Source organism: Cervus canadensis, chromosome X, assembly GCF_019320065.1.
Source record: "Cervus canadensis isolate Bull #8, Minnesota chromosome X, ASM1932006v1, whole genome shotgun sequence".
Classification (NCBI taxonomy): domain Eukaryota; kingdom Metazoa; phylum Chordata; class Mammalia; order Artiodactyla; family Cervidae; genus Cervus; species Cervus canadensis.
In genome coordinates this window covers 93,402,519-93,425,678 of record NC_057419.1, presented here as the reverse complement: position 1 = coordinate 93,425,678, position 23,160 = coordinate 93,402,519, and the positions used below count along the sequence as shown (strand labels likewise).

Genomic DNA, 23,160 nt, shown 5'->3' with positions numbered 1-23,160 from the left:
TATCAGTAACCTCAAAAGATATGCAGATGACACCACCCTTACGGCAGAAAGTGAAGAACTAAAGAGCCTCTTGATGAAAGTGAAAGAGGATAGTGAAAAAGTTGGCTTAAAGCTCAACATTCAGAAAACTAAGATCATGGCATCTGTCCCATCACTTCATGGCAAATAGATGGGGAAACAGTGGGAACAGTGTCAGACTTTATTTTTCTGAGCTCCAAAATCACTGCAGATGGTGATTGCAGCCATGAAATTAAAAGACGCTTACTCCTTGGAAGGAAAGTTATGACCAACCTAGATAGCATATTAAAAAGCAGAGACATTACTTTGCCAACAAAGGTCCATCTAGTCAAGGTTTGGTTTTTCCAATGGTCATGTATGGATGTGAGATTTGGACTGTGAAGAAAGCTGAGCACCGAAGAATTGATGCTTTTGAACTGTGGTGTTGGAGAAGACTCTTGAGAGTCCCTTGGACTGCAAGGAGATCCAACCAGACCATCCTGAAGGAGATAAGTCCTGGGTGTTCATTGGAAGGACTGATGCTGAAGCTGAAACTCCAAAACTTTGGCCACCTCATGCGAAGCGTTGACTCATTGGAAAAGACCCTGATGCTGGGAAGGATTGGGGGCAGGAGGAGAAGGGGACGACAGAGGATGAGATGGTTGAATGGCATCACCAACTCGATGGACATGAGTTTGAGTAAATTCCAGGAGTTGGTGATGGACAGGGAGGCCTGGAGTGCTGCGATTCATGGGGTCGCAAAGAGTCAGACACAACTGAGTGACTGAACTGAACTGAAAGAGGTCTACATGTTGGGGAGAAAGAGATGCAGCAATGGAAGCAGAGACCTCCACTCTGAAGATGGAGGAACCGGCTACAAGTCAAGGCTTACAGGCAGCCACTGGAAGCTGAAATAGGCAAGAGAATAGATTTTCCCCCAGAGCCTCCAAAAGCAACCACCCTGTTGGCACTTTGACTTTGTTTCAGTGTAACTGATGTTGAGCTTCTGACTTCTAGAACCCCAAGAGAATAAGTTTACATTGTTTCAAGCCAAAATATGTAAATGAATGAACATAGCTGTGTACCAAGAAAACTATATTGACAAAAGCAGACAACAAGCAAGACTTGACCCTGACTTCACAGTTTGCAGACCTCTGCTCTTGAGGAAAGGGGCATTTGAGTTGTTCCTTTGTCTGTGGGACTCTCTGAGTAAGGGCTCTATCTTGGTCAATTGTGTATCCCTTTGGACTTAGCATGGAGCCTGTTAATAGTTTCTGAACTGATGGTCCCTAACCCCTGTCCCACCCCAGCCCCCCATGGAGAAGAAAGCCAACAGCTTGTGCATCTCCTAGGGTACCTGCTAGACAAGGCATCTTTGCAAGAGTTGGGAGATAGGCTGCAGTATAAGACAAAAGGAGGGACACTCTTCTCTTCTTTTCTCCCCTACCTAGGTCCCTCTAGAAAGTTCTCTGGGCTGAAGGAGCTAATGTGAACAAAACTCCTGGGGCTGAGTGAGAGTCAGTCCCAACAAAGGGAAGTCTAATTTGGAGTCTTCTGAGACCATCAACTAGGCAATGCTTGCGAAAAAAGGTGGATGCTGGTGATGGAAGGTTGTAGTGTCTCCATTCCTAAACATCTATTTGTGTTCATTGGGCCCTTCACTTTGGAAAGCCTGAGATGAGAACCTGTGTCCCTTGAATCTACAGCATAATGTTAGGTGCACTGGCCTGGGGAAATGGGAGCAGTGCTCAGTGTCCTTGCCTGAGGCTCCCCCAGGTGGTCAATGTGGGTATTACCGCCTTTCTCCTCTCAATGTTCATGAGTCTAGTGACAATTACTGATCACCTTCTCAGCTATGCTTCCCTCATAGCTTAGTGGTAAAGAATCTGCCTGCAGTGAAGGAGACCCTGGTTCAATTCCTGGGTCGGGAAGATTCCCTGGAGAAGGGATAGGCTACCCACTCCAGTATTCTGGTCTGGAATATTCCATGGACTATACAAAGAGTCGGACTCAACTGAGCGACTTTCACTTTTCTCAGGAGTAAGCACCACCCAGGACTTGAGGGACAGAGAAATGCATCAAAAGCCCCTGGCACCTGGCTCAGAAGAGAATGGGCAGCTAAGGCCATGAGTACTGTATGACTGAGGGAAGGGCTTAGATGGCATATAGGGCAGGCTCTGTGGGAAGCCAGAAAAGAGACACCTTCATGGGGGAGAAAATGATGTTGGAGGTGAGGATTGAAAGCAGAGGCTGCAGGCCCGGTTGTGCAGGGGAGAGTGCTGCTCAGGAGCACAAGGAGCTGCAAGCCTAACTTGCTGGGGTTGGTGGAGGGACAGAAGGTGAGGGAGGTCACAGAGAGAGGCATTTCAGTTCAGTAGAAGGGAGAGCTTCTAACACCAGGCCTTCTCACCCAGCAAGCAGAGAGGAGGCCGAGAGTTCCTGTCAGCGGGTAGAAACGCACACGGGTTTGGAGGGTTGTGGCCAAAGGCCTGAACCATTCCTGTGCTGTCTGCCGAGCCAGCCTCTGCCTTGGTTCCAGTCCTTTCCCAGTTTGGAGTCAGGGACCCCACAGATGGAGGAGCTGGCCATAGGCAGCCCCCATCCCAGGCACACACTCTGGCCTCTGCCCCCTTGGCTTGTCCCCTTTGGACCCTCAGTCCAACTCAGGCTTCTCTGCAGCTGCTGGCCCCCATCCCACTGGCTCGAATTCTGTGTTGGGCCACAGTCATGTTTGAAAAGCTGATGACGGCTATGTGCCTCACTTGCCAAAAGACATACACTCACAGATGCCCCAAAGGCTGCGTCCAATTTATGGGGTTCACAAGACCTCCCGAATCCACACAAGAGTGCCAGGCCTGGAACCTCTGCTCCAACTAGGCCCACTGGCTGCCCTGTTCCCCATTCCTTGGGCTGCTTCCTTTGCTTGCAGCTGTTATTCTAGGATGCCAGGCCAGGCAGGTGGTGACCTGTTTCCTGAGCTCTGCTATCTGCTGTGGGGATACTGGTTGGCTCTGCCTGCAGGGAGCTCCCAGCCCGGGTGGAGAGACCAGAGGAAAGACAATTTCCAGTTAGGACAATCAGGGTAGCATGCATGACAGGGGCAGAGAAGGTTGGCTGGAGCATGGCAGGTGTCAAGCCAGGGGAAGAAGCTGGCAAGGTGGGCTGGGCACAGGCTGTTATGGACAGGCTGCAGAATGGATTCAGGAGAAAACTGGGCCCCACTAAAGTGTTTTTGGCAGAAGAGAGGCAGGGTGTAGATCTGTTTTAGGGGAGGACACCTGGATGGGTGTAGAGTCTGGACCAGAGTGGGCAGATAGATCAGCTCAGCCGTCTCAGTATATCAGACCCAGGTGTGGACAGGCCAGGGGCGGAAATAGGTCAGCCTGGCTGGGGAGGGGAGAGGGCCTGAAATGAGAGAGTTCCCCAATGGACGTGCAGCATTGGGTCTGTAGCTGTTCCCAAGCTTGGAAACAAGGGCCTTCCCTCAGGCCTGATTCTGCAGACAGAGGTGCCATGGGGGAGAGGCACAGACTGGGTCAGTTACCCAGGGGTCATTTTAGGGATGTGTGCTCCAAGGCTATGGCGGCAGTAAAGAAAACAGGATGGTGAGGTCGGCATGTTCAGCCTTACAGGGGCTGAGGTGAGGTTTAAGCTGGACTCACTGACCTGCTGGGAGACCACTTCAGTGGTTCAGAACCAAAGGCGGGGCTTGTGAAACAGAATCAGTTCTTTGGTGGGCCCCCAGTTTCTGACAAATCCCCAGGATGTGCGGAGCCCGTGGTTCCCTGGTGGTCACACTTTCCCCAAACAGGTGGGGGTCCAGAGCATTTTGGTCCTCGGTGCTCCTCAGTGAGGTCCACCACCTTCAGTCTTCCCGGACTGAGACCTTCCTTCCAGTGGCTCCAAAAGTGGAGTCTTCCATTTTGTGCCCTGGCCTTCTCCTCCCTCTCACCCAGCAGAGGAATCCTACAGCAAGCTGACTCCTTTTCAGGGCCTTCCACCAAGACTCCATTTCTAGTTCCATGGATGGCTGCATCACTGCTTGAAGTATTACTTCCTATCTGGGCTCCCAGGCTCTTTTTAGGGTGGCTAGAATGTTGGTGGCTTTTTGCCCCTTTGCTTGAACTGTCAATGATTTCCCAGGCCAGTAAGATAAAGTTCACCCAACCTCTTTAGCTTGACCAAACTCCTACTAGGGCTTCCCTGACAGCTCAGTTGGTAAAGAATCCGCCTACAATGCAGGGGACCCCAGTTTGATTCCTGGGTCAGGAAGATCCGCTGGAGAAGGGCTAGGCTACCCACTCCAGTATTCTTGGGCTTCCCTGGTGGCTCAGCTGGTAAAGAATCTGCCTGCAATGCAGGAGACCTGGGTTCGACACCTGGGTTGGGAAGATCCCCTGGAGAAGGGAAAGGCTACCCACTCCAGTATTCTGACCTGCAGAAATCCATGGACTGTATAGGCCATGGGGTTGCAAAGAGTCAGACACGACTGAGTGACTTTCACTTTCAAACTCCTACTGCTCCATGTTCCTCCTAGTCACACGACGCTTCCATACTTCAGAGACACAACACACCGCTAACGAAACTATGACAAACCAATGCCTGTGACCCTGACCTTTTACCTTTAAACACCATCTAGTGGCCTGTACCCAGTGACTCTTCAACCTACACAGTCTTGGCTGGAAGCCATGTATCCCTCCTCGGAACTTACACCACCTGGTCTTAATTCCTGCCTTGAATTACAGGGCCTTCTGAACATATCTTAACTCCTTTATTCTAATTGCCTTAGGCCAAAGATCCTGTCTTATTTCTGTCTGTGTTCCCTCACCCTAGCAGTTCAGTTTCCCCCTAGGTTGGGATGAAGTTTGTATCACACACACTGCATGGCATGTACAATACCTTCAGTTTATTCCAATCTCCCCAGGTGCCTCCCCACTCTTGGACAGAGGTAGAGGAAAAAAAAAAAAAAACAGACGTTTTTAAGATTACATTTCAATGAGTCTGAGAAGAAACCAGGTTCTATAAGAACAGGAAATAAAGAATGCCAATTCACTACATGTGCTGATTTTTAGGAACTGCCCTAAAGGGTTCTGTGAGCATGAGCTGTGAGGAAATAGCCCTATCTGTATCATCTCCAAGCAGATAAAGGAGGGGCTCTTCTCTCTGACCTTTCCCATGGCTTCCTGTCCACCTGCCCAGTGTCCCACCTTGCCATTAAAAGGACAAGAGGGCTCTGTGGATGGTAAGAAAGGTGTACATGAAAGAATGCTTTATGAAAAATAATGCAGGCAGGCACAGCAGCTGTACCTGAGAGAGAACTCGGGGCATGCAAGGAGGTGAACAACCAGCAGTCTTTCCCCCCGTGGGGATTGGGGGTTTACAGTTGTTCAAGCTTTCTAAGCTTTTTCTCTCAACTCTGTATCTATTTGAAATATACATTTGATGCCTCACATAACTTCTGCTTTTCTCTAGGGTATTTGTCATCTGTGGCTCCTTGAACAGTCTACATGGAAATAAATCTAGGACCCCCTCCTCAATCAGCAAATGGCTGTTTCTTCCCTACAGCTTCTTTGGTTGTGCACAGGGGACTGGAATGATTAAGGAACCCAGGGGTGGAGAGAACACAAAACACTTAGAATAGGAAGCTGCTGCCTTGTTTTAAGAAATCGACATCCAGTCCCACGAAGAAGACGTGTCTGCTAATTTAACTGTCCTCTTGGTCACAGAAGGGTAGATGTGCTGTCATCAAACTGGCTGGGGGAGGCCTAAGCTAAGAAGACAATCACTGGGAGGAGGTTAGTTTATTGGTCTCCAGGGGAGAGAGTTATCAGCTAGGGAATGCATCGAAAGGCCAGGGCTGGGGGCGCCTCATATGACCTTGCGCAGGTGGTGAAAGCTCCGCACAGTCTTGTCCACAGCATCATCCATGGTGACCAGCGGCCGGTAGCCCATGAGTTTTTTGGCTTTCTCGCAGCTGTAGTAGTGGAACGTGCCGGCCAGTGCGACCCTCATTGGCGTGAAAGTGGGCTGAAGCTGGATGACAGGACTGATCACCATCACCAGGAGGGACACCAGGAGGGCTAGATAGTAGGCCAGCCAGTAGGGGATGTGGTACTTGGGGGCCTCGTAATTGAGGCCTGTCAGAATTCGGGACAGGAAAGTCCAGAAGGGGATGGGCTCGTCATTGGTGATGTGAAAAGCCTGCAGAGAGAACCAGAAACTAGGAACTGCTTCCCAGCAGTGTGGGGAGCGGGCCATGCTTGGAGCTCAGCTGTAGCCTGTTGGCTCAGCCAAGACCAATATTTTGAGAAGCCAGGGGCCGCTCCCTGCCTACCCACCCCAGTTCCTTCACAGGGCAGCTCAAAAGTAAGGTGGAGATTAAGCCCACACAGAGTGCAGCATTTCTCGTGGTCATCAAGTCTGCAAATGTCAGCCAGTGAGTGACAGGCCTTTTGGGTTTGCAGCTACAGGCAACTTTCCGGGGTAGTGGGGAAGGTGATGAAAGTTTAGCTGTGGGCCAGGATTTCAAGTGAAGCTTAGACTGTACTTGGGAAGGTACGTTGGTTATTTTACTAACTGTGTTAATCATGGTAAAGGATCTTATCTTCAGATGCTATGAATAGGTAGTATGACCTATCTCAAATGTGCTCCCTCCCCCCACCACATTGAGAATTCTGAGTTGGAAAAGGTCTGAAATCCAGGAGAGAAAAATGAGACCCCAATGGGGAGGGGATTCCAAAAGTGGGAGTGAGAAACAAGGAAGGGGGACCTAGGAGTGTGCTCTCCCATCTCTGTGTAAGAGCTGACCTTCCCTTGTCAGAGGGCTTGACCATGGCCCAGTGGGATCCTAAGGCAGGTCTGCCAGGAAGCAGGGTCAGAGAAGCAGTGTGCCAGCAGATGGCATCACAGGGACACACAGGGGCAGGAGGGCCAGCCACTGTTGAGCGGGTGGAAGCAGGTGCATTACCTTCCCACCCAAGGCGGTGTCCCGGGAGAGGTGCTCCGCAGCCAGGATGTGTCCGTGGACCACGTTCTCCACAAAGGTAAAGTCTACCAAGTTCTTCCCGTTCCTGCAGGGGCACAAGGAATGAGTATCCTGTGACTGGAGCACTCAGCTGCACACGTGGCGGAGCCCCACGACCCACCTTGGCAATGCCAGCCCAGGGACACCTGGGCATCCATGAGGATGTGCTGGAGGCCATGGCTCCTGGGCCTTCAGGGCCAGAGGGATATTTAGGGGCCAAGCCATGAAGCTGAAAGCCCCTAGCCCTGCCTGCCCCATCCTGGCATGGCCTATGCTGGTGGTGTCTTCTCTGAGCCCCAGTTTGGACAGCAGCTCTCAACTCCCTCCAGGGCACTGTGGCCTAATGCGTTGCTCTGGCCTCAAGGGTTCTCTACTATCTCTTTCTAGTCCTGCGGCAAGAGGCTGAGCGAGAGGCAGGGAGGCAAGGTGGCAAAGCACATGGATAAGGGGGGAAAGAAAGGAAGAAAAGAAAATGAAGGACGGACGGATGGATGGATGAATAGAAGGAAGCAGGAAAGGAAAGATGTATTGGGGACACAGAACCACTCTCATCACCTGCAGAGGCCCAGAGGAGGAATGTTAACACCTCCCCTTGCCTTCCTAGATGCAAGGAAAGTCAAGCCCTTGACCCTGGGACAATTGTTTCTCCTCTGAGTCAGTTTCCTGACTTTCCAAACATGGATACAAATATTTTTCTGGCCTGCCTGAGAGGGTTCATGGGGCAGAAATCCATGTCTCCCTGGAACCTGTGACTTTGACCTTATCTGGAGATGAGGTCTTTGAATATATAATTAGTTAAGATGAGGTTGCACTAGAGTAGGATGGGCCTTAAACCTAATGACTGGTGTTCTTATAAGAGGAGGGATCTTTTGGAAAAGACACACAGAGAAAAGCATGTCATGTAAAGATGGAGGCTGAGTTTGAAGTGACATGTCTACGAGCCAAGGTTTGCTGGCAGCCATGTGAGGCTAGGAGCAAGGCCTGGAACAGACCCCCTCAGAGCCTCCACAGGGAGCCAACCCCACCAACACCTGGATTTTGGGAGTCCTGGACTCCAGCACAGGGAGTGAACCCATTTTTGTTATTCTCGGCCTCATTTCTTGTGGCAGCCACAGGAAATGGACAACCGGCAGAAGACAAGCTCACAGAAGCAAAGGGCCGATGGTGACTGACCCTTGCTTCAGGGGCCGGGGGGCATGGAAGGGGGCAGTCAGGGGCCAACTTACCCAATCACGAACTTCATCTTGCCTTTCTTGGCTGCCTCGATGAGAATGGGGACCAACTGGGGGTCCCTTGGGCCAAAAATGCCATGAGGGCGGATGGCTGTGGTCAGGAAATTCTTCTCGGGATCATGGGCACCCAGGACTGCCTGCAGAAGAGTGAAGGGAGGGTGTGGGTTGCAGATACTGAAGAATTCTAGACTACTTCCCTGTCCCTTTCTCCACCCCAACACCCACATCTGAAGACACAGGACAGAGAGCTGGGTCAAAGCCAGTAAGATACAACAGAAAGGACTGGCCTTAAAGTACAGAGAAAGAGGGTTTGTCTCAAAAGGAACAAAACTTCCCAAAGATCTGTTAGGTTGTTGCTAAAAATGGAGATCGTGATGAAGCGAGATGGCCCATGTCAACTCATTCTACTGCCTCATTGAGAGTTTCTACTCTATGGTGGCAAAATCCTTGCTCATGTTTTGGTCTGAGTGAGTTCAAGTTACTTGCCGACTGTTCAAAATGATCGGAGTTACCCAAAGGGGTCTCATTTGTGTTGACTTGTTGGGTACTCTGCTGGAAATAAGGTAAGCCTATAAATGCCTCTGGGAGGCTCTCTGTGCTCCAAGGAGCAAGGGGACAGACCCAGGACTGGAGCTTGCAAATGGCAAGGCTTCCATCTCTGCACTGAGAGGCCTGTGGGTTTCCCAGCAGAGGAGCTCTTCTGGGACGTTCCGAGTCAGAGTAACAGCAAACAGACGAGGGGGGGGGGTGCAGCTGGTGCTCAGACCACGCAGGGAGACTCAGGCCAATTCAGTGTTAAGCTTTGCTTCCAAATGTACTGGCTATGAAAGGAAACCTCAGTGGGTGCGGTCCACTACCAACACCTGGGAGAGTCACTCACAGCTGCCCAGCTAAGGTAAGCTGCCCGTGACTGATGAACACCCATGGTTCACAGTGTAGGGTGTCCTTCCGGTAATATTCTCCTGGACATTAGTCCTGGAGCTGGCGACTGTCAGAGTCCCCGTTATGTGGCCCAGACCACTGCTAAAACCAGGAGCTCCCTAGCGAAGCTGACTTGCCAAGTGGAAAACCACTTTCCCTTAAAGTAAAGCAAGATCCTTCCATTGTTTGCTTTTTTTTTTTTAAAGAGGAGGGGGTGCAAGAGTACTAGGAAGGTGTATTCAAATGAAAACACACTTGAGTGTTTAGCTGAGTTTTGCTTGCTGCTTTGGATTATCATAAATTGTCTGATTTCTGGAGCAGAGGTTGAGTGCAGGCTCTAGAGCTGCACGGCCTAAGGAAGCTTCTGAATCTCTTGTGTATCAGCTGTCCTCAACTGTCTTCTGTAACCTGGTGAAGATCATAGTACCTGCCTTAAGGGGTCATTATGAAGCTTAAATGAAGCAATTCCCCATAAAACACAGAGTAGCATCTGGCTACATTAGGCTATTCTGTTACTATTTTTTCTGTTATCATCTTTTTTTTTTTCATTTGTTTTTATTAGTTGGAGGCTAATTACTTTACAATGTTGTCATCTTTAGAACTGAATTTCATCCACAAATTTTATTTAGTCTTCAGAATACTAACATTCTATGTTCATAAACATTCTACTTAAGAATCTAAATCCTGCAAATGTTCATGGAACTCATTTGTCACCGACTCAACCAGTTGTCAGGTACATACTCTCTCTTGTAAGATCTTTGTCTCTGTGTAGTAGTCAATTGGTTTCATGGCATAAGGGAGGTCTTCAGTTCCATTCTTGATGTCAACACCCTCAAAGATGACACTGGCACTGCTGGTTAAAATGAGTTTCTGGCAGAGGAGAAAATTAGATGTAAAAAAAATGAGTCAGGAATGATCACTATATAAACACAATGAAGGTCACGTAGGAAAGGAAATCAAATGGCACATGTTCACTTTCTTTACTATGATGCCTTCCCTTTTCAGGCCTTCTTTAAACAATGCAAAGATCACTATCTTTTGTAGGTATGAGGATTTGAGACACATTATGGTATGACATTCTAAAACAGTGGATTTTACATTTTCCCTCGTCTTATCACAACTGAAGGATAGAAGACACTTCTGCTCCCAACCTTGGCACATCAGTATACACACACAGGCATGGTGAAATGCTATTTGACAGGAAGGTGCTCTCTTATGAGGGTCCCCAGCTTTCAGCTATCTGGTTATGGGAAGCCCATCCTAAACAGAACACCATTAGCTCAAATCACATCTCTATCACTTTTATTCAACATGGTCCTGCAAGTCCTAGCCAGCATGGTAGGATAAGGTAAACAACAAACTATTAAATATAATGATTTGAAAAGAAGAAACAAAACTATCACCATTTGCAAGTGTTGGAAATGTCTATATACAAAACACTACAAACATACAGAAAATGTTAGACTTCAGCAAGTTGCAGAGTACAAAATTGATACACAAAAATTAGCTGTGTTTCTATGCAGTAGCAGTGGAAAATGAAAGATATTTTAATCACCAGAAGTGAAGTATATGGAATAAATTTAACCAAAGATATACAGAACCTTTATGAAGTAAAGTAAAAGGTCTAATGAAAGGCATTAAAGAGAGAGAGAAATACATAGCAAGACTCCATATTGGAAAAGATGTCCATTCTCTCCCAAATTAGTTTTAGGTCTGATGCAATTACACTGACATTTCCAATAGGCTTTATCAAGAACTTGACAAACTGGTTCTAAAATGTGTATGAATGAGCAAAGGGCTAGGAATAGTCAAGCAGAACAGAGTTGGGGAGTGACTTGTCCTACACTAGATACTGAGGTTCATCCTAGGGCAGGGCACAGGGGCCTGGGCACAGACAGGGCCATGGAGCACAAGAGCCGGAACAGGCCTGCAGAGACATGCTGCATAGGGCACTAAACATCAGGGAAGGGACGATGGTACAGTACATGCTGCTGAGCACCCAAACATCCTCAGAACATATACAGACAGAAATTCCTGGTGGATTAGAGATGTAAATGTGGGAAGTAACACTTTAAGCCTTTGAGAAGAAAAGCAGTCAATGATCATTTCATCTCTGTTGAGAGAGATTCCCTAAATACCACATAAAACCCCCACTTCCTGCACTGCTACCCACTGAGCTATCCTGCCACTTCAGTGACTATACCAGACTGTATTGTATTTCAAGACAAAGAAATCTCAAAAACATAATGCTGCAGCAAGAACAAGTGCCTTATGAAAGGAGGCAAAAAAGGAACCAAGAAGAAAGTGGTTGACCCATTATCTAAAAAAGACTGGTATGATGTGAAAGCACCAGCTATGTTCAATATAAGGAATATTGTGAAAACACTGGTCATGAGGACTCAAGGAACCAAAATCGCATCTGATGGCCTCAAAGGTCATGAAGTGAGTCTTGCTTATCTGCAGAATGACAAAGTAGCATTTAATAAATTCAAGCTAATTACTGAGGATGTTAAGGGCAAAAACTGCCTGACTAATTTCCATGCTATGGATCTTACTCGTGACAAAATGTGCTCCATGGTCAAAAAATGGCACACCATGACTGAAGCTCATGTTAATGTCAAGACTACCGATGGTTACTTGCTTCATCTGTTCTGTGTGGGTTCTACTAAAAAACGCAACAATCAGATTCAGCAAGACCTCTTAAGCCCAGCACCAGCAGGGTGCTTACCTCAGTTGGGCAGCTGTGAGTGACTCTCCCAGGTTTTTGTAGTGGACCGCACCCACTTAGGTTTCCTCTCATAGCCAGTACATATGCAAGCAAAGCTTAACAGTGAATTGGCCTGAGTCTCCCTGCATGACCTGAGCACCAGCTGCCCCCCATCTGCTATTACTCTATCTGCAAGAAGATGATAGAAATCATAACCTCAGAGGTGCAAACAAATGACTTGAAAGAGGTGGTCAATAAATTGATTTCAGATAGCATTGGAAAAGACATAGAAAAGGCTTGCCAATCTATTTATCCACTCCATGATGTCTTTGTTAGAAAAGTAAAAATGCTGAAGAAGCCCAAATTTGAATTGGGAAAACTCATGGAGCTACATGGTAAAGGTGGTAGCTCTGGAAAAGCTACTGGGGACAAGACAGGTGCTAAAGTTGAACGAGCTGATGGATATGAGCCACCAGTCCAAGAATTTGTTTAAAATGCAGACTTTTAATGGTGACAAATAAAAGATCTAATTTGTGGTTAAAAAAAAAAAAACAATGTTGAGGGGGAAAAAAGCAAGTTGCAGGAAGGTATATTCAGTATATTATTTTTACAAAGTTTTAGAATTTCTGTTTTGGCTGTGCCACATAGCATGCAGGAGGACAGCAGTGACACTGAGGATGGGTAAAGGCACGACTACAGCATCACTAGTAATACTGTCACCTCAACGTTCTGATGAGTGTATGGGTGCTATATTATTCTCAGATCTTTTCTGTATGCCTGGGATGGTCGAATGAAAAAACAGCAGAGTGCAATTCACAGAGCTCAAGTTAACACAGGCACAGTAGAAAGTAGTAAGGAGTGTGAAATTTACAACTGTCACTTGATGTGCTCCTCCACAAGTAACCAGGGGCTACTAATGTTGCTTAATAGGTGAGGAACCAGATTTGGAGAACTAAGTGATGCCTCTCTGCTAGTAACTCAGAACTGAAAAGGTACAATATCCTTGTAATGTAGCTTGCTGCATTGTTATAAACCCTGGTTCTCTGGATCACCATAATGGGGTACCAGCCACTAGCAAAAACAGTGCCCCTATCAGCCAAGCCCCTGATGCTTGGGGCAGTGACAGTGACATATGCCACAGATGCTTTGCGAACAAGAGAAGAGAGCTGTTGCCCAGCCTCTGGCGTCACCAGTTGGCACAACAAGAACAGGCAACGTTTGGAAAAATAATATGACAGTTCCTTAAGACAGTAAGGATGATCCTATATGCAAGACAGCAAAAGAGACACAGATGTAAAGAACAGACTTTTGGACTCTGTGGGAAAAGGTGAGGGGGATGATTTGAGAGAATAGCATTGAAACATGTATATTACCATAAGTAACATAAATGACCAGTGTAAGTTCGATGCATGAAGCAGGGCACTCAAAGCCACTGCTCTGGGACAACTCAGAGGGATGAGGTGGGGAGGGAGGTGGGAGGGGGGGTTCAGGATCGGGGACACATGTGCACCTGTGGCTGATTCATGTCGATGTATGGCAAAAACCATCACAGTACTGTAAAATAACTATCCTCCAATTAAAATAAATAAATTAATTAAAAAAAAAAGCTTAAACACAGAATTACTATATGATCCAGGAATTTCACTCCTGGATATTTACCCCAAAGAAGTGAAAGCAGAAAGTGGAGCAGATTACTTGCATACCCATGTTCACAGCAGCATGATTCACAATAGTCAAAACAGCCCAGGAATCTACCAAGGGATGAATAAACAAACAAAATGCAGCATAGACCTCCAATAGGCTGTTATTCAGCCTTAAAAAAGAAGGAAATTTTGACTCCACTACAGCCTGGATGAACCTGGAAGGTGTTATGACAAGTAAAGTTAAGTCAGACACAAAAGGGCACATGTTCTATGATTGCACTTGTGTGGGGTCCTTAGAGGAGTCAGAGAGCAGGATGATGGGTGCCAGGGGCAGGGAGAGGGGGAGTTAGGGTTTAATTGGTACAGATTTCAGCCTCCTTAGGAAGATGAAAAAGTTCTGGAGATGGATGATGGTGGTGGTTGACAGCAATGTGAATGTGCTTAATGCCACTGAACTGTACACTTAAAATGGTTAAAATGGTAAATTTTATGTTTTATATATATTATTGATATTAAAAACATGTTTTTTAAAGCACAACAAAAAACACAAGCAATTTCTAAATTTTGTCACTCTTTAACCAAAGACTAATAAGGCTTAGGGTCTTCATATGGTTTGCTCAGCAGCTCCCAGGGCCGAAACTTTAGGCTCTTTGCAACACTTCAGGAAGCAGGCCTAGCTAGCCCAGGAAGTGAACAAAAGCCCTGGCCCCCACGCACTTGGGAAAAGCCATCACACATTCTTGACAGCACTCATCCCAGATTTCCCCTTACCTGAACCCCAGCCTCTTTGCAAGTTTCAATGACATTCTTGGTGCCAATGTAATTCACTCTATAAAAGAGTTCCTTGTTGTTACTGAATGGTGGGGGCGATGCGCAGTGGAAAACTGTGCTTACACCTTTCAGAGCTGGGTACAGGTCCTGGAAAGCAAACAAAGACAAAAAAAAAAAAATCACTCCTGCTTTATACAAGTAAACAGCCTCCTCACATTCCCAGGCTCCAATCTGGGGCATGAAGGTGTCTTGCCCTTTTATAAATCTTCAGTCAACACAGAAATACATTCTTACTGTAAAAGATTCAAAGACACAGAAGTATATGAGGTAGAAACCATACTGTCCCTTTAACCACCTCCCTCCCCACTACCTCGGCCCCAATAAAAACTGGTTTGGGGCATAAGAAGCCTGTAGGGTCCAGAAAAAGTCAACATCTGTGCCTTTGTGCCTCATGGGTGGTGGATGGTGGGTGCCAGGTGGGTGGGAAAATCCAGGGCACCTGGAGTTAAAACTCTTGGGGAAGATGAGCCCATAGATACAGATTATGCATCATATGAAAGTCCCATACTGCAAAAGACAGTGTAAATATCCTATACACAGGAGTAATCCTTTCTGTGAAACTAGACATACAACAAAGAGTAATCAGAGATGGATTGCTACAGGGAAGCAGAGCTCCTGAGAGAAATGGACATGATCAATGGACATGCTGCTGCTGCTGCTAAGTTGCTTCAGTCGTGTCCAACTCCTTGCGACCCCATGAACCACAGCACGCCAGGCCTCCCTGTCCATCACCAATTCCCGGAGTTTACTCAAACTCATGTCCATTGAGTCGGTGATGCCATCCAGCCATCTCATCCTCTGTTGTCCCCTACTCCTCTTGCCCTCAATCTTGCCCAGCATCAGGCTCTTTTCAAACGAGTCAGCTCTTCACATCAGGTAGACAAAGTATTGTAGTTTCAGCTTCAGCATCAGTCCTTCCAATGAATATTCAGGACTGATCTCCTTTAGGATGGACTGGTTGGATCTCCTTGCAGTCCTAGGGAATCTCAAGAGTCTTCTCCAACACCACAGTTCAAAAGCATCAATTCATCGGTGCTCAGCTTTCTTTATAGTCCAACTCTCACATCCATACATGACTACTGGAAAAACCATAGCCTTGACTAGACAGACCTTTGTTGACAAAGTGTAACTTTCCTTCCAAGGAGTAAGCATCTTTTAATTTCATGGCTGCAATCACCATCTGCAGTGACTTTGGAGCCCCAAAAAATAAAGTGCCATGAAGTGATGGGACCAGATGCCGTGATCCTAGTTTTCTGAATGTTGAGCTTTAAGCCAACATTTTCACTCTCCTCTTTCAGTTTCATCAAGAGTCTTTTTAGATCTTCTTCACTTTCTGCCATAAGGGTGGTGTCATCTGCATATCTGAGGTTATTGCTATTTCTCCCGGCAATCTTGATTCCAGCTTGTGCTTCTTCCAAGCCAGCGTTTCTCATGATGTACTCTGCATATAAGTTCAATAAGCAGGGTGACAATATACAGCCTTGACATACTCCTTTTCCTATTTGGAACCAGTCTGTTGTTCCATGTCCAGTTCTAATTGTTGCTTCCTGACCTGCATACAGGTTTCTCAAGAGGCAGGTCAGGTGGTCTGGTATTCCCATCCCCTTCAGAATTTTCTACAGTTTATTGTGATCCACACAGTTAAAGGCTTTGGCATAGTCAATAAAGCAGAAATAGATGTTTTTCTGGAACTCACTTGCTTTTTCAATGATCCAGCAGATATTGGCGATTTGATCTCTGGTTCCTCTGCCATTTTGAAAACCAGCTTGAACATCTGGAAGTTCATGGTTCATGTATTGCTGAAGCCTGGCTTGGAGAATTTTGAGCATTACTTTACTAGCGTGTGAGATGGGTGCAATTGTGCAGTAGTTTGAGCATTCTTTGGCATTGCCTTTCTTTGGGATTGGAATGAAAACTGACCTTTTCCAGTCCTGTGGCCACTGCTGAGTTTTCCACATTTGCTGACATATTGAGTGCAGCATTTTCACAGAATCATCTTTCAGGATTTTAAATAGCTCAACTGGAATTCCATCACATGCACTAGCTTTGTTCATCATGATGCTTCCTAAGGCCCACTTGACTTCACATTCTAGGATGTCTGGCTCTAGGTGAGTGATCACACCATCATGATTATCTGGGTCATGAAGATCTTTTTTGTACAATTCTTCTGTGTATTCTTGCCACCTCTTCTTAATATCCTCTGTTTCTGTGAGGTCCATACCATTTCTGTTCTTCATTGAGTCCATCTTTGCATGAAATGTTCCCTTGGTATCTCTAATTTTCCTGAAGAGATCTCTAGTCTTTCCCATTCTATTGTTTTCCGCTATTTCTTTGCATTGATCACTGAAGAAGGCTTTCTTATCTCTCCTTGTTATTCATGGAACATTGCATTCAAATGGGCATATCTTTCCTTTTCTCCTTTGCTTTTCACTTTTCTTCTTTTCTGAGCTATTTGTAAGGCCTCCTCAGATAGCCATTTTGCTTTTTTGCATTTCTTTTTCTTGGGGATGGTCTTGATCCCTGTCTCCTGTACAATGTCATGAACCTCCACCCATAGTTCATCAGGCACTCTATCAGATCTAGTCCCTTAAATCTATTTTTCACTTCCACTGTATAATCATAAGGGATTTGATTTAGGTCATACCTGAATGGTCTAGTGGTTTTCCCTACTGTCTTCAATTTAAATCTGAATTTGACAATAAGGAATTCATGATCTGAGCCACAGTCAGCTCCCTGGCTTGTTTTTGCTAACTGTATAGAGCTTCTCCATCTTTGGCTGCAAAGAATATAATCAGTCTGATTTTGGTGTTGACCATCTGGTGATATCCATGTGTAGAGTCTTCTCTTGTGTTGTTGGAAGAGGGTGTTTGCTATGACCAGTGCGTTCTCTTGGGAAAACTCTATTAGCCTTTGCCCTGCTTCATTCTGTATTCCAAGTCTGTACACCATAATTTGGCCCCAGGTAAATCAAATCCCTTATGACTATACAGTGGAAGTGAGAAATAGACTTAAGAGACTAGATTTGACAGGCAGAGAGCCTGATGAACTATGGACAGAGGTTCATGACATTGTACAGGAGACAGGGATCAAGACCATCCCCATGGAAAAGAAATGCAAAAAAGTAAAATGGTTGTCTGAGGAGGCCTTACAAATAGCTGTGAAATGAAGCGAAGTGAAAAGCAAAGGAGAAAAGGAAAGATATTTCCATTTGAATGCAGAGTTCCAAACAATAGCCAGGAGAGATAAGAAAGCCTTCCTCAGCAATCAATGCAAAAAAATAGAGGAAAACAATAGAATGGGAAAGACTGGAGATCTCTTCAAGAAAATTAGAGATACCAAGGGAAGATTTCATGCAAAAATGGGCTCAATAAAGGACAGAAATGGTAGGGACTAATAGAAGCAGAAGATATTAAGAAGAGGTGGCAAGAATACACAGAAGAACTGTACAAAACATCTTCACAACCCAGATAATCACAATGGTGTGATCACTCACCTAGAGCCAGACATCCTGGAATGTGAAGTCAAGTAGGCCTTAGGAAGCATCACTATGAACAAAGCTAGTGCATGTGATGGAATTCCAGTTGAGCTATTTAAAATCTTGAAAGATGAGTCTGTGAAAGTGCTGCACTCAATATGCCAGCAAATTTGGAAAACTCAGCAGTGGCCACAGGACTGGAAAAGGTCAGTTTTCATTCCAATCCCTAAGAAAGGCAATGCCAAAGAATGCTCAAACTACTGCACAATTGCACTCATCTCACATGCGAGTAAGGTAATGCTTCAAAATTCTCCAAGCCAGGCTTCGGCAATACGTGAACCGTGAACTTCCAGATGTTCAAGCTGGTTTTAGAAAAGGCAGAGGAACCAGAGATCAAATCGCCAATATCTGCTGGATCATTGAAAAAGCAAGTGAGTTCCAGAAAAACATCTATTTCTGCTTTATTGACTATGCCAAAGCCTTTAACTGTGTGGATCACAATAAACTGTAGAAAATTCTGAAGGGGATGGGAATACCAGACCACCTGACCTGCCTCTTGAGAAACCTGTATGCAGGTCAGGAAGCAACAATTAGAACTGGACATGGAACAACAGACTGGTTCCAAATAGGAAAAGGAGTATGTCAAGGCTGTATATTGTCACCCTGCTTATTGAACTTATATGCAGAGTACATCATGAGAAACGCTGGCTTGGAAGAAGCACAAGCTGGAATCAAGATTGCCGGGAGAAATAGCAATAACCTCAGATATGCAGATGACACCACCCTTATGGCAGAAAGTGAAGAAGATCTAAAAAGACTCTTGATGAAACTGAAAGAGGAGAGTGAAAATGTTGGCTCAAAGCTCAACATTCAGAAAACTAGGATCACGGCATCTGGTCCCATCACTTCATGGCACTTTATTTTTTGGGGCTCCAAAGTCACTGCAGATGGTGATTGCAGCCATGAAATTAAAAGATGCTTACTCCTTGGAAGGAAAGTTATGATCAACCTAGATAGCATATTAAAAAGCAGAGACATTTTGCCAACAAAGTTCCGTCTGGTTAAGTCTATGGTTTTTCCAATGGTCATGTATGGATGTGAGATTTGGACTGTGAAGAAAGCTGAGTGCCAAAGAATTGATGCTTTTGAACTGTGGTGTTGGAGAAGACTCTTGAGAGTCCCTTGGACTGCAGGAAGATCCAACCAGTCCATCCTAAAGGAGACTGGTCCTGGGTGTTCATTGGAAGGACTGATGCTGAAGCTGAAATTCCAATACTTTGGCCACCTCATGCGAGGATTTGACTCAGAAAAGACCCTGATGCTGGGAGGGATTGGGGGCAGGAGGAGAAGGGGACGACAGAGGATGAGATGGCTGGATGGCATCACCGACTCGATGGGCATGGGTTTGAGCAGACTCCAGGAGTTTGTGATGGACAGGGAGGCCTGGCGTGCTGAGATTCATGGGGTCGCAGGGAGTCGGAGACGACTGAGCGAGTGAAATGAACTGAACTGAAGTGAACTGAAATAACAGGGAGGGAACACAGTCCCCACCTTCAACAGAAAATTGGATTAAAGGTTTACTGACCCTGCCCATCAGAACAAGACCCAGTTTCCCCCTCAGTCTGTCTCTCCTATCAGGAAGTTTCCATAGCCTTGTATCCTTCACTATCAGAGGGCAGAAAGACAGAAAACCACAATCACAGGAAACTAACCAATCCGATCACATGGACCACAGCCTTGTCAACGTCAGAGAAACTATGAGCCATGCCATGTGGGGCCACCCGAGACAGATGGTCATGGTGGAGAGTTCTGACAAAACATGGGAATGGCAAACCACTTCAGTATTCTTGCCTTGAGAACCCCATAGACAGTATGAAAAGGCAAAAAGATAGGACACTGAAAGATAAACTCTTGGTCAGAATGTACTGGAGATCAGTGGAGAAATAACTTCAGAGAGAATGAAGAGACGGAGCCAAAGCAAAAACAACACCCAGTTGTGGATGTGTCTGATGATGGAAGCAAGGTCCGATGCTATAAAGAGCAATATTGCATAGGCACCTGGAATGTTAGGCCCATGAATCAAGGCAAGTTGGAAGTGGTCAAACAGGAGATGGCAAATGTGAACATCGACATTTTAGGAATCAGTGAACTAAAATGGATTGGAATGGGTGAATTTAACTCAGATGACCATTATATCTTCTACTGTGGGCAAGAATCCCTTAGAAGAAATGCAGTAGCCATCATGGTCAATAAAGGAATCTGAAATGCAGTACTTGGATGCAATCTCAAAAAGGACCGAATGATCTCTGTTTGTTTCCAAGGCAAACCATTCAATATCACCACAATCCAAGTCTATGCCCCGACCAGTAACGCTGAAGAAGCTGAAGTTGAACAGTTCTATGAAGACCTCCAAGACATTCTATAACTAACACCCAAAAAAGATGTCCTTTTCATTATAGGGGATTGGAATGCAAAAGTAGGAAGTCAAGAGATACCTGGAGTAACAAGCAAATTTGACCTTGGAGTACAAAATGAAGCAGGGTAAAGGCTAATTGAGTTTTGCCAAGAGAATGCACTGGTCATAGCAAACACCTTCTTCCAACAACACAAGAGAAGACTCTACATATGGACATCACCAGATGGTCAACACCAAAATCAGACTGATTATATTCTTTGCAGATAAAGGTAGAGACACTCTATACAGTCAGAAAAAACAAGCCGGGGACCTGACTGTGGCTCAGATCATGAATTCCTTATTGCCAAATTCAGACTTAAATTGAAGAAAGTAGTGAAAACCACTAGACCATTCAGGTATGACCTAAATCAAATCCCTTATGATTATATAGTGGAAGTGACAAATAGATCCAAGGGATTAGATCTCATAGAGTGCCTGAAGAACAATGGATGGAGGTTTGTGACATTGTAAAGGAGGCAGTGATCAAGACCATCAAGAAAAAGAAATGCAAAAAGGCAAAATGGTTATCTGAGGAGGCCTTAGAAATAGCTGAGAAAAGAAGAGAAGCAAAAGGCAAAGGAGAAACAGAAAGATGTATCCATTTGAATGCAGAGTTCGAAAGAATAGCCAGGAGAGATAAGAAAGCCTTCCTCAGTGACCAATGCAAAGAAATAGAGGAAAACAATAGAATGGGAAAGGCTAGAGATCTCTTCAAGAAAATTAGAGATACCAACGGAACATTTCATGTAAAGATGGGCACAATAAAGGACAGAAATGGTATGGACCTAACAGAAGCAGAAGATATTAACAAGAGGTGGCAAGAATACACAGAAGAATTGTACAAAAAAGATCTTCACGATCCAGATAACCACGATGGTATGATCACTCACCTAGAGCCAGGTATCCTGGAATCTGAAGTCAAGCAGGCCTTAGGAAGCATCACTAGGAACAAAGCTAATGGAGGTGATGGAATTCCAGTTGAGCTATTTCAAATCCTGAAAGAGGATGCTGTGAAAGTGCTGCACATAGTATGTCAGCAAATGTGGAAAACTCAGCAGTGGCCACAGGACTGGAAGAGGTCAGTTTTCATTCCAATCCCAAAGAAAGGCAATGTCAAAGAATTTTCAAAGTACTACACAATTGTATTCATCTCACATGCTAGTAAAGTAATGCTCAAAATTCTCCAAGTCAGGCTTCAACAGTACGTGAACCCTGAACTTCTAGAGGTTCAAGCTGGATTTAGAAAAGGCAGAGGAACCAGAGATCAAATTGCCAACATCTGCTGGATCATCAAAAAAGCAAGAGAATTCCAGAACAACATCTACTTCTGCTTTATTGACTATGCTAAAGCCTTTGACTGTGTGGATCAGAGGAAACTCTGGAAAATTCTTCAAGAGATGGGCATACCAGACCACCTGACCTGCCTCTTGAGAAATCTGTATGTAGATCAAGAAGCAACAGTTAGACTGGACATGGAACGACAGACTGGTTCCAAATCAGGAAAGGAGTATGTCAAGGCTGTATACTGTCACCCTGTTTATTTAACTTTTATGCAGAGTACATCATGAGAAATGCTGGGCTGGATGAAGCACAAGCTGGAATCAAGACTGCCAGGAGAAATATCAATAACCTCAGATGTGTATATGACAGCACCTTTATGGCAGAAAGCGAAGAACTAAAGAGCCTTTTGATGAAAGTGAAAGAGGAGAGTGGAAAAGTTGGCTTGAAACTCTACATTCAGAAAAGTGATATCATGTCATCCGGTCCCATCACTTCATGACAAATAGATGGGCAAACAGTGGAAACAGTCCCAGACTTAATTTTTTTGGTCTCCAAAATCACTGCAGATGGTGACTGCAGCTATAAAATTTCCAGACGCTTGTTCCTTTGAAGAAAAGTTATGACCAACCTAGACAGCTTATTAAAAAGCAGAGACATTACCTTGGCAACAAAGGTCCATCTAGTCAAAGCTATGGTTTTTCCAGTAATCATGTATGGGTGTGAGTGCTGGACTATAAAGACAGCTGAGGACCGAAGAATTGATGATTTTGAACTGTGGTGCTGGAGAAGACTCTTCAGAGTCCCTAGGACTGCAAGGAGATGCAACTAGTCCATCCTAAAGGGAATCAGTCCTGAATATTCATTGGAAGGACTGATGCTGAAGCTGGAACTCCAATACTTTGACCACCTGATGTGAAGAACTGACTCACTGGAAAAGACATTGATGCTGGGCAAGATTGAAGGCGGGAGGAGAACGGAACGACAGAGGATGAGATGGTTGGATGGCATCACCAACTCAATGGACACGAGTTTGAGTAAACTCCGGGAATTGGTCATGGACAGGGAGGCCTGGTGTGCTGCAGTCCATGGGGTCATAAAGAGTCAGACATGACTGAGCGACTGAACTGAACTGAAAAAAGGTACAGAGACTTAGGCTAAGGCATAAAGAGAAAATAATAGCATGTTACCATTTTGTAATGTTTTGTGAAGCTTTCCTGTAGCTCAGATATTAAAGAATTTGTCTGCAATGCAGGAGACCTGGGTTTGATCCCTGGGTCAGGAAGATCTCCTGGAGAAGGGAATGACAATCCACTCCATTATTCTTGCCTGGAGAATTCCACGGACAGAGGAAACCATGGGGTACAGTCTGTGGTGTTATAAAGAGTTGGACACAACTGAGCGACTAACACTACTACTACCATTTCGTGAAATCTTAAAGTATTAATAGTAAAATCTAGGAATGATCAATAGATACTAACATCGCCAAAAGAAAACCATGAATTATGTTCTTAGATACACTGATTATTAGCATTTTACCACAACTTTCTCTATGTAGACATGATTTTTTCTTTGAAACCATTTGAGAGTAAGCTGC

The 23,160-nt window shown here is 45.4% G+C and overlaps 1 protein-coding gene and 1 pseudogene across 1 annotated transcript in view; one reads left to right on the top strand and one right to left on the bottom strand.

Annotated features, from left to right (window-relative positions):
* Nucleotides 1–4,883: 4,883 nt before the first annotated feature.
* Nucleotides 4,884–23,160, bottom strand: part of NSDHL (NAD(P) dependent steroid dehydrogenase-like) — a 32,561-nt gene continuing 14,284 nt past the window's right edge. The window contains exons 4-8 of the mRNA XM_043459158.1: nucleotides 14,296–14,442; nucleotides 9,916–10,044; nucleotides 8,248–8,390; nucleotides 6,965–7,067; nucleotides 4,884–6,198 (exon numbers count right to left, since the gene is read on the bottom strand). Coding sequence (XP_043315093.1) covers nucleotides 5,866–6,198; nucleotides 6,965–7,067; nucleotides 8,248–8,390; nucleotides 9,916–10,044; nucleotides 14,296–14,442 — 855 coding nt within the window. The 3' untranslated portion in view covers nucleotides 4,884–5,865. The remainder of the gene's footprint in view (nucleotides 6,199–6,964; nucleotides 7,068–8,247; nucleotides 8,391–9,915; nucleotides 10,045–14,295; nucleotides 14,443–23,160) is intronic.
* Nucleotides 11,148–12,374, top strand: LOC122434669 (annotated as a pseudogene).